The 12,123-nt window shown below is 41.7% G+C and overlaps 1 protein-coding gene across 2 annotated transcripts in view; it reads right to left on the bottom strand.

Annotated features, from left to right (window-relative positions):
• Positions 1 to 12,123, bottom strand: part of WDR70 (WD repeat domain 70) — a 265,961-nt gene that overhangs the window by 233,746 nt on the left and 20,092 nt on the right. For both annotated transcript variants that reach the window (XM_074952491.1, XM_074952492.1), the window contains exon 5: positions 3,444 to 3,630. In XM_074952491.1, the coding sequence (XP_074808592.1) occupies positions 3,444 to 3,630 (187 nt within the window). The remainder of the gene's footprint in view (positions 1 to 3,443; positions 3,631 to 12,123) is intronic.

Raw genomic sequence — 12,123 nt, 5'->3', positions numbered from 1 at the left:
ATTGGTCCTGCTCTGGGCAGGGGGTTGGACTAGATGACCTCCAGAGGTCCCTTCCAACTCTGATATTCTGTGATTCTATGATTCTATGACTTGTGCACGTCCAGCTTTTCTAAATATGCCCAAATAAATTTGTTAGTCTCTACGGTGCCACAAGGGCTCCTCGTGGTTTATACTTTGTGTTATTCACACCTCTGTTGTGGTTAAAAACAAATAAAAAGGGTGACAGGAAAGACAGACACTAAGATACAGACACGTGTGGGGGAAGTGGAATAATTAAGGAAAGGAGTATTTATAAAGGTAAACTTCTTCTGTTGTACATTAGTGAAATTGAGAGACATGAGGTTTAAATGTGGTTTTAGTTGGCAATGTATAAAAACATGATTTAAAGTTTATACTATTTTAATTTAATTTAGTGTACACTGAAATCTTTAGAGCTTCTAGCAGCAGAACTTTTCATTCCCCTGGGATTAGATATTCTTGCAGGACTTGAGTTCCCAAGCCTAGCTGTTTTGCTATGTGTGGCTTCAACTATTCAGTGCTAAGAGTAGTTACAAACTCCAGAAGTGCTGACAGGAGAGCTGAAGTGTTTGCGTGTGTGGAACTGCTTTCTCGCTCTGTCCTAGGGGAAGGGTGGGGGTAGTTTTGTTTTGGGGTTTTGTTTGTTTTTGGAGAAGAGGATGGGGACAATCCCAAGAGAGCCATGATTTAGAGCAATCCTCTTTGGAACCCCCTTTCAGGTAGTTGAAAGCAGCTATCAAATCCCCCCTCATTCTTCTCTTATACAGACTAAACAATCCCAGTTCCCTCAGCCTCTCCTCATAAGTCATGTGTTCCAGTCCCCTAATCATTTTTGTTGCCCTCTGCTGGACGTTCTCCAATTTTTCCACATCCTTCTTGTAGTGTGGCGCCCAAAACTGGACACAGTACTCCAGATGAGGCCTCACCAATGTCGAATAGAGGGGAACGATCACGTCCCTCGATCTGCTGGCAATGTCCCTACTTATACACCCCAAAAGGCCATTGGCCTTCTTGGCAACAAGGGCACACTGTTGACTCATATCCAGCTTCTCGTCCACTGTAACCCCTAGGTCCTTTTCTGCAGAACTGCTGCCTAGCCATTCGGTCCCTAGTCTGTAGAGGTGCATGGGATTCTTCCGTCCTAAGTGCGGGACTCTGCACTTGTCCTTGTTGAACCTCATCAGATTTCTTTTGGCCCAATCCTCCAATTTGTCTAGGTCCCTCTGTATCCTATCCCTACCCTCCAGCGTATCTACCTCTCCTCCCAGTTTAGTGTCATCTGCAAACTTGCTGAGGGTGCAATCCACACCATCCTCCAGATCATTAACGAAGATATTGAACAAAACCAGCCCCAGGACCAACTCTTGGGGCACTCCGCTTGATACCGGCTGCCAACTAGACATGGAGCCATTGATCACTACCCCTTGAGCCCGACAATCTAGTCAGCTTTTTATCCACCTTACAGTCCATTCAGCCAATCCATACTTTTTTAACTTGCTGGCAAGAATACTGTGGGAGACCGTATCAAAAGCTTTTACTAAAGTCAAGATATATCACATCCACCACTTTCCCCATATCCACAGAGCCACTTATCTCATCGTAGAAGGCAATCAGGTTGGTCAGGCATGATTTGCCCTTGGTGAATCCATGCTGACTGTTCCTGATCACTTTCCTCTCATCTAAGTGCTTCAGAATTGATTCCTTGAGGACCTGCTCCATGATTTTTCCAGGGACTGAGGTGAGGCTGACTGTAGTTCAGCCAGTAGATCTGATCTTGTATATATATCATGGTTCACTTGGAATAAGGCAAACAGTTTCAGATAAAATTAAAACCATCCACAACTTTTACTCAAAACTTGTGCTGAAGTTCTTTCAGCACTACTACACACAATCCCCCCACCAAACAAAATAAACCCCACTTAATTATGGGAGAAGGGCACTTTGTTTATTTTTCTCATTTTTCTGCACAACTAGGTTTTATATAGGCAGAGAACCAAAACATCACAAGTGAAACTATTTTCTGTTATGGCAGCTACCAAAGAACATTGGAAATGTCATAAAATCTCCAGTTCAAGGAGATTTGAAAAAGCAGGTGGACCAAACCCCCAATTGATTATGCAGCAATAAGTCCCTGTCAACAGAACATGTGCAATATCCAGTCTCTTCATATTTAAAAGCAAACAAAAAAAAGGCTATGTTTTTCTCTAATCCCGAATTTACCATTCTCTTCCAGACCGGAACAAGCTGTTCTGTTATTTATTTGGATTTAAAGAAAAAAATAATCAGACATATTTGCAGTGGTATTTTTCCTACGCCCCAAACATTTTTAGCAAACTTACTCTGTCTGAATTTGGGCCTCTTATTTGGGAAAGGATTATATTCACTGCTTCAATAAGCAAACAATACTAAAGATAGATAGATTGAGAAGTGATTTTGCAGTTACTAGTTGCTTTTCGTGTGTTACTAATCACATTTACATTATGGAAACAACTAGAAATAAAACCACTGAACTTAGCATATGAAACTAATTTTTTCCTGCAATAGCGTCCTAGTTTGTTTCTTTACAATAATGACATTAAAGGAGATACGTCTTCAAAAAGCCGAAAACTATTTTGTGCCATGGTTGGGGAGAGGGAGATATTAAAAATCTATCAAAAAAGAGTGTTGAGTGGAAGGGATTCTGCAATACAATACTGCACATTTAACAACAGGATGCAAACAATTTTCTATAACTTTTAAGTCTCTCGCCAAGTGTATGATAGCCCTTTTGAGACCTGAAACATAAATCCATATCCTTAGTTAATTTCCCCCCATCTATTACACACACACACTGGATTGTACTGCTGGGTTGTTCTGGAATACTGACATTGCTGTGTGTATGTTTAAAGCATTCAAGGGTTTTTTTTACTATAGAAAAAGAAGATTACATGGATTTGGTAAACAGCTACTAGAAAAACAAAAAATCTTGGACCTACAAACAGCAGCAGCACCATTTAAGCCAGTGGCTCTCAACCTTTCCAGACTACTATACCCCTTTCAGGAGTCTGATTTGTCTTGTGTACCCCAAGTTTCACCTCACTTAAAAACTACTTGCTAACAAAATCAGACATAAGAATACAAAAGTTTCACAGCACACTATTACTGAAAAATTGCTTACTTTCTCATTTTGTCTATATGAAATTTTAGTTTGTACTGACTTTGCTAGTGCGTTTTTAGTGCTTTGCTAGTGCTGTTGTAAAACTAGGCAAATATCTAGATGAGTTGATGTACCCCCTGGAAGACTGCTGCGTACCCCCAAGGCTACATGTACCCATGGTTGAGAACCACTGATTTAAGTTATACAGAAAGAATAGTTAGTTACATGTGAAGATCTGCACAGCATATTGAAACATATATACCTTATTTAGGAAAGAAACAATACTTACATTATCTTCCTCTTGCATGTCGTCATCATCATCATCACTGTCTTTATACCCTGGTGGAAGTGGTGGCCCAATAAATTCATCATCATCAGTATCCTCTGCTGGTCCTTGAATGGAAGTTTGGCATGGCAAAGGAGGACCAATTAATTCTTCATTTGAACCATCTTCACTGTCACTACTTTCTGCCTCTCTGTATGGAAGAATTGCAAAAACAGTTATTTAAGTAACATGCAGCATTTCTAGAGTGGTTTTCAGAAGCACTCCGCATTGGCCTAACTTTGCTCTCATTGAAGTCAATGGCAAAACTCCTACTATCTTCAATGGGAGCAGAGACAGGTCCACCACAATCTTCACAGCAATTTACAAAACTTACACACACACAAAAAAAAAAAAAAAAATAGATACTGTAGTGACAGGCACAATGAAAGAATCTAGGGAGAACAGAATGCCATTGTGAAGTAGGTAGGTAGTAGGTAGGTATGGTGAAATCTGTGCTAAAGCAGCCAACCAAGGGATCACTGCACGGGAGAATAGAAAAAGTTAATTTTTCTTTTTTTAATTAATGGTGGTATATTAATATGCTTTCAATGTCCACAGTCACAGCAGTACTTAATTATATATCACTTTAGGGCCTGATTCTCCAGTACCTGGCACCTTGTGCAGGCATTTTACACCTGTGTAAAGCAGCAGTAAATCAAAATGGTAATGTTTCAGACTCACTGTGCACAGGTGTAAAGTGACTACACAAGGGAGAAGCAATAGAGAATAAGGCAGAGAAAATGCAAAATACAGTATAAGCTTTACAACCCTTAAAACTTAAAGCAGAGGAGATCATGCACTTTAGACCAAATACTCAATCTCCACTGTAATCTCCTAGTATAGCCTCTGGAGTGTAAAGATCATGTGCTATTACAGGGATTGGCAACCTTTGGCAAGTGGCCTGTAAGGGAAAGCCGCTGGTGGTCCGGGATGGTTTGTTTACCTGCGGCATCTGCAGGTTCGGCCCATCACAGCTCCCACTGGCTGCGGGTTCGCCGTCCCCCGCCAATGGGGGCTGCAGGAAGCAGCAGCAGCAAGCACATCCCTTGGCCCATGCTGCTTCCCACATCCCCCATTGGCTGGGGACGGTGAACAGAGGCCAGTGGTAGCTGCGATCGGCCAAACCTGCTGACGCTGCAGGTAAACAAGCCATCCCGGCCTGTCAGTGGATTTCCTTGATGGGCTGCGTGCCAAAGGCTGCCGATCCCTGTGCTATTACCATTTCACACAGGGAACATCCATTGAAGTCCACAGGAATTGTGCAAACACACATAATTTAATCACAAAGACATTTTTGAAAAGTAAAACTTTACCACTATTACTGGTCACATAGAAGCTACTAAAAATAAATGCTCTTGTGCTCCCTCTGCTGGCTCTACAAAAGCAGTTACCCACTTCACAGTTGTGCTAACAGCAGTTATACCATTGCAAAAACAATAAAATAAATTAAGTGTTGTGCGTAAAAAATTTTATTACTTGTAAAATTAATACTCCCAATACAGATAAAGTGCTTAAAAAAAAAAATCAGAGGTCCCTATCAAGTTCAAGGTCCCATTGTATGTTAGGTAATATACAAACATCAGAAGAGACAGCCTGTGCCCTAGAAAGCTTATAATTTAACAACAGGTCTGTTCTGAACAAAAACAGTTAACTCATTCAATTAACTCAAAAAAATTAATTGTGATAAAAAAATTTAATCATGATTAATCAAAATTTTAATTGCACTGTTAAACAATAGAATACCAATTGAAATTTATTAACTATTTTGGATGTTTTTCTACATTTTCAAATATATTGATTTCAATTACAACACAGTATACAAAGCAGACAATGCTCACTTTATATTGTTATTTTTATTACAAATATTTGCACTGTAAAACTGGCAAACAAGAAATAGTATTTTTCAGTTCACTTCACACAAGTACTGTAGCGCAATCTCTTTATCATGAAAGTGCAACTTACAAATGTAGATTTTTTTGTTACATAACTGCACCCAGAAACAAAACAATGTAAAACTTTAGAACCTACAAGTCCACTCATTCCTACTTCTTGTTCAGCCAACTGTTAAGACAAATAAGTTTGTTTACATTTACAGGATATAATGCTGCCCATTTCTTGTTTACAATGTCACCTGAAAGTGAGAACAGGTATTCGCATGGCAAATTTTGTAGCCAGCATTGCAAGGTCTTTACGTGCAAGATATGCTAAACATTCATATGCTCCTTCATGCTTCGGCCACCATTCTAGGGGATATGCTTCCAATCTGATGATGCTCGTTAAAAAAATAATGCATTAATTAAATTTGTGACTAAACTCCTTGGGAGAGAATTGTATGTCTCCTGCCTGCATTCTGTCATATATTTCATGTTATAGCAGTTTCCGACGATGACCAGCACATGTTGTTCATTTTAAGAATACTTTCACGGCAGATTTGACAAAACACAAAGAAGGTATCAGTGTGAGATTTCTAAAGATAGCTACATCATTCGACCCAAGATTTAAGAATCTGAAGTGCCTTTCAAAATCTGAGAGGGACAAGGGGTAGCACATGCTTTCAGACGTCTTAAAAAGCAATACTCTGATGCGGAAACTACAGAACCCGAACCACCAAAAAAGAAAATCAACCTTCTACTGGTAGCAGCTGACTGACTCCAATAATGAAAATGAACATGCGTCTGTCCGCACTGCTCCAGATGGTTATCGAGCAGAACCCGTTATCAGCATGTCCTCTCGAATGGTGGTTGAAGAATGAAGGGACATATAAATCTTTATTGCATCTGGCACATAAATACCTTGCAATGCCAGCTACAATAGTGCCACGCAAATGCCTGTTTTAACTTTCTGGTGATATCATAAACAAGAAGTGGGTAGCATTAGCTCCTGTAAATGTAAACAAACTTGTTTCTCTTAGCGATTGGCTGAACAAGAAGTCGGACTGAGTGGACTTGTAGGAGCAGAAGTTTTACATTGTTTTATTTTTGAATGCAGTTCTTTTTTGTACATAATTCTATATTTGTAAGTTCAACTTTCATGATAAAGAGATTGCACTACAGTACTTGTATTAGGTGAATTGAAAATACTATTTCTTTTGTTTCTCTTTCACAGTGCAAATATTTTAATCAAAAATAAATATTATGTGAGCGCTGAGCACTTTGTATTCTGTGTTGTAAGTGAAATCAATATATTTGAAAACGTAGAGAACATCCAAAACTTGTTAAATAAATGGTATTCTATTATTGTTTAAACAGTGCGATTAATCGCAATTAATTTTTTTAATTGTGTGATTAATCGTGCTTAATTTTTTTAATCGCTTGACAGCCCTGATTTTATCAGTAAACACAAATAAAAGATTACTCAATGTGATTGGAAAGTTCAAGTCAGACTTTTAGAACAAGAATTAAACATATACACGTTATTTTAAAGTCAGATTTAAGAAAGATGTTCTAATCTGCACTATTCTGAGTACAAATCTAAATTTCTCAACTCTTAGATGAATTCCCAGATCTTCAAACACATCTTCCAGTTAAGAATGGCACACTAAGCAGGAAATATTACAACACAAGTGTCTTGTGTATAGCCTGTCAAGTTTAGTTCTTTACACTGAACAACTACCATCCACCCAATAAGGAAGACAGCGAATACTCAGACACTGAAGCAATGAGGGACATGCAAAGTCCTAGATGATCAGGATATGCCTATCTAACAAGTATGACCATGTTCCCTGTAATTATAATCCAAAATTTCTATACATCTGAACAAACCCACAATGTATTTATAATTTGTCAGCACTGACAACATGCTGAAATGCAACAAATCAGTGACATGATCTGTGACTCAAAGAATTTATAACCCTAATTGTTTGCTTTGCTTCACATTTACAATTTGTCCAACATAGAATCAAGAGTACATTGTAGATCCCTATTTTCAAAATGTTGAAAGAGAGTAAAGAGGAGATCCTGCCCTGCAAGCGTAGGAGAGATAGAAGGAATAAAATCTTCTGCTGCCCCTTCACTCCTAAAAGATGAGGGGATGCGAGGAGTGAGAAGAATGGAGAGCTGTAATAAAATGCTGGAAGACTCTCTTCCCTTCCATGTCTCCATCCCCCTCTATTATGTATTAGTGTAAATTTACAATCTACTGGTTTTTGCTTTCTAGATGTTAGCAGGTGTGTTCTCCTTACAATAATCAAAATTCTTAAAGCATGCAGATGAATATACCAACAGCATAACAATTAGAACCTTCTCCTCATATAGCTAATTTAGGAATCAACATACTGTAGCTGTCTCGTTTCTCTCTCTTTACACACACACACACACACACACACACACACACACACAAAAACTGTGATGGGGCAAGGCCAGATGGCTACAGTAAAGTAGTGGGAGACAGATATATTAGCCACAGGCTAAACAAATCCCTGTTACCAAGATAAGTAAGTGGCAGCTGCTCCACGTCAATTAAGACACCTGGGGCCAATTAAGATCTTTCCAGAAGGCAGGGAAGACAACTAGGTTGATTGGGACACCTGAAGCCAATCAGGGGCTGGCTGAAACTAGTTAAAAGCCTCCCAGTCAGGTGGGTGGGTGGGTGTGTCAGTCAGGAGCTGTAAGAGGAAGCCGTGCTGTTGGATAAACTGAGCAGTACAAACCAAAACAGGCAGAAGGAAGGACGCCCTGAGGTAAGGGTGAAGGAGGTACTGAGGAAGTGGGGGGCTGCTGTGGGGAAGTGGCCCAGGGAATTGTATGTGTCCTGTTTCCAAAAGATCAGCTACCATAGCTAATACTATTAGGGTCCCTAGGCTGGAGCCTGGAGTAGAGGGTGGGTGTGGGCTCCTCCATTTCCCCCCCCCGAATTAATCAGTGAGAGTGGGAGACAACAGAGACTGTGTAAGGAAAAGTAGCCTCTCCTCACCTCCCTTGCTGGCTTATGATGAAAATGGCTCAGTAGGCTGTGACCTTTGCCTCTAGAGAGAGAAGGGTTACGTGGAGGGTCACAGTGAGCCTCTGAGGCTAGCAAAATCCACCAGGAAACGTGGGACCTACAGAGACAAGGACAGTGCTCTGTCACAATACATACATACACACATTCCTGAGAGCTTCCGTGCCAAAATATTAAAAATTATGTGTGCAATATTTTAAAACTGTGCAAATTTTATTTGTCAAATAAATGTGGAGGTTCCAGCATGGCATTGGGGAACCCAGGCTACTGGCTGCACAGAGGTGGGAGATCACTGTGCAGCTCCCCCCTGGGACATGGACTCAGCAATTAGGCTGCACCCAACCCTGACACAGCACAAGGACAGGGCTTGCCCCAGAAACACTCCAGAGCCCTGCCTCTCTGTGCCAGGTGCACCAGGTGTTGGCAGGCAGGCAGGCTCAGGAAGGCAGGATCCAAGTGTGGAGGGACTTAGGGTGGGGGGATCCAGGTGTGGGGCAATCTGGGTGTGGGTGGTTCAGTGGGGGATCTGGGTGCAGGGGGGATCTGGTGAATAGGGGTGTTAGGATATAGATATTCAGGCCTGTCTGCAAAGGCCTGTACTTTAAGAATTTAGGGGTATTCTTATCACTTGGCTAGTTCTAGAGGTATGAAAGAATCAAAATCACTGTCTGCTGGTGTAAGGGCCTTCTCTTACTGTGACAGTTTGAGGCCCTGTTCTTAGGCTAAGGCCTTTGGCTAAGCAGCAGAGGCAGCCATAAGCTAGGAAGCGACAGGTCACATCCTCACATTCCAAACTAGTCACATTGAAAGAAGGTGCTATTGGGCTGTTAGGAATACAATCCTGTCCTGATAATTCCTATCACCTCCAGAGAAAGGGAAGTGCCTAGAAAATGTAAAAGGAAACAGCATCCTGTCTGGCAAGAACTCACTTATCAATACTGGGATGTGAAACCCTCACTTCTGTATTATTTTGTCATTATAGTTCCCACTTTGCTATTGTTTGTCTGTATAATCTCTGTCTGGTTCTGTGATTGTTCCTGTCTGCTGTATAATTAATTTTGCTGGGTGTAAACTAATTAAGGTGGTGGGATATAATTGGTTACATAATCATGTTACAATATGTTAGGATTGGTTAGTTAAATTTCAGGAAAATGATTGGTTAAGGTATAGCTAAGCAGAACTCAAGTTTTACTATATAATCTGTAGTCAATGAGGAAGTGAGTGGGCGTGGGTGGGTGTGTGTGAGGGAGAGATGGGAACAGGGTATGGGGGTGGAGAAATTGGAACCATGTTTTGCTAAAGGGGGAAATGGGAACAGGGAATGAGGGTAAGGAAATTGGAACCATGTTTTGCTAAAGGGGGAAATGGGAACAGGGAATGGGAGTAAGGAAACTGGAATCCTGTTTGGTTAAAGGGAGAAACGGGAACAGGGACACAGGTGTAAGGCTCTGTGGTGTCAGAGCTGGGAAGGAGGATACTAAGGAAGAAAACTGGAATCATGCTTGCTGGAAGTTCACCCCAATAAACATCGAATTGTTTGCACCTTTGGACTTCGGGTATTGTTGCTCTCTGTTCATGCGAGAAGAACCAGGGAAGTAAGTGGGTGAAGGAATAAGCCCCCTAACAAGGGGCTTGTGGGGGGGGGGGGTTCTGGGTGCAATGGTAATGGGACTCTGCAGGGGAGTGAAGGTGGTTGGGGCTCAGCATGGAGGATCAGTGTGTGGGGGGGGGGTATAGCTCAGCAGGGGGTCTTGGTGTGGGAGGCTCAGTGGGGGCTTCCAGATGCTGGGGGAGTGGGGCTCAATGGGGTGGGAATCCAGGTACAGCTGGTTGGGGCTCAGTGGGGTGGGAATCCAGGTACAGGTGGCTTGTCGGGGTAGTCCAGGTGCAGGGGGATTTGAGCTCATCGGGGAGGAGGGGTTCTTGGTGCAAGGGGGTGGTTAGCCTAAGCGGGAGGGTCTGGATATGAGGGGATCTGTATGCACGGGGGTTTGGTGGATGGGGAAGCAGCTCCCGGTACAGTGATCCCTTCCCCTGTAGCTGAGAAGTGATGGGTGCAGGAAGCTTGGGGAGAAAGGGGGAGTCTGCGGAGCTTCCTACAGTCAGGGGAGAAATATGGGGTGGGTCTGACACAGCCCCAGATGCTGTGAAAGGGAAGAGGAAGTCCCATCCTCCCCAGCCCAGCCGGGGCTAGCAGCTGAGCCCGGCACAGGTTAGGAGCCACCAGCTGGGTCTTCTCCAGTCCCGCCTCTCTGCCCCATAGTGATTTACCTCTCTGCCAGCTGACCTGGGCATCTGAAACATCCTGCTGGGGAGGGTCTCATGACCGCTCTTGTGGCTTCCTTTTGCTACCCCATCAGAAAGTCATTTTTCTGCGGGGAAGCAAAGAAATATGTGGGGGATATAAATTCTGCACATGCGCAGTGGTGCAGAATTCCCCCAGGAGTAATGTGTTTGTGTATTATATACATAAAACTGTCAAGAACTTAGGTTAATTTTAGTATGGGGTGGGGCTAGATGACTCAATGTACTTGAAATACAAAAAGACTAAATATTGAGGGGAAAAGTTACTATCTGATGGCTAACGGAACAAGTTGGTAACCTTGGATCAGTTCCTTAATGACAAGCATCACAAAGACTGCTGTATTTGGTGCAATTTTGGTAGTCTCAGAAGAGAGTACAAAGGTCTGAATTATGGGCCTTAACTAGCCTCTCACTATTATGTACTGTCCCTCCAGATTAACACTGGGCACAATGACACATTCTCTTCTCAGCTTCCTGTCTCTTTCAGCATCAAGTTCAAACACCTTATCATAACTTTCAGGGTAATGTGTAACTCTGGAATCAGACTACAGCTCAGACTTTTTCTATCAGACTCTTACGTCATGTCCTCTCTTCCCGTTGCTCCCAAACCGGCAATCCCAGAGCCCATTAACAACACTGGAACTCCCTCTAGTTACAAGAGTCCACCTGCATGAATCAGATTGCTGAGTAGGGTCCCTTGCCTTCTCCCACTTTCCAACGTGCACAGCCAATCTATTCTTCCTCAAACCCCTTATCCAAAAGAAATGTGTTTTGAGAATTTTCTATTATTCTGTGTTCTCTCACATCCTACTTTACCCCTTACATTTAAACCTCCCTCTCACACACACTGTGCAAGTCTCAGACCTAATATCAGTCACAGCAAGTTTAATTGTAACTCTCGGCCTTCCATTAACAAGGTATCAATACTGAAGATTAGCATTTTAGTATGGTAAAAGTGTAGAGAAAATATTTATATTTTTTTTCAGTTTATGTTGTGCATTTGACAGTACTTTGTGTATAGTCAGGTACTTAAATCACTAGCCACTGTTCATGTGAGGTTTTCCACATAGCAACAGGAGAGAACTATTTTATAATAGAAATTTGTTTTCATGCCAAACTATAGTGAGCACTATAAGGCAATTGTTACAAAACTACATATTTTTATAATTATATGTAGCATGCATGTAGCGGCTACATACATATTTTGATTTGTTTTCCAGTCTACATGGACAAATGTGTTTTATCCAATTTTAGGCGGCAACAGCACCTATTTGTTCCTTGATTTGTCAGTTATGATTTATTTGACCCAGTGTCCACTGACTTTTACTTGACTTTTTTTAAGTACAAAATATTGGCAGAATCAAATGTATAAAGAAAACAAGTGCACAAAGCCTTAACAGTG

The sequence above is a fragment of the Natator depressus genome, chromosome 5 (assembly GCF_965152275.1).
Source record: "Natator depressus isolate rNatDep1 chromosome 5, rNatDep2.hap1, whole genome shotgun sequence".
In the NCBI taxonomy this organism is placed as follows: domain Eukaryota; kingdom Metazoa; phylum Chordata; order Testudines; family Cheloniidae; genus Natator; species Natator depressus.
The sequence above is the reverse complement of the archived record's forward strand: the minus strand, read 5'-3'. Positions and strand labels throughout refer to the sequence as shown.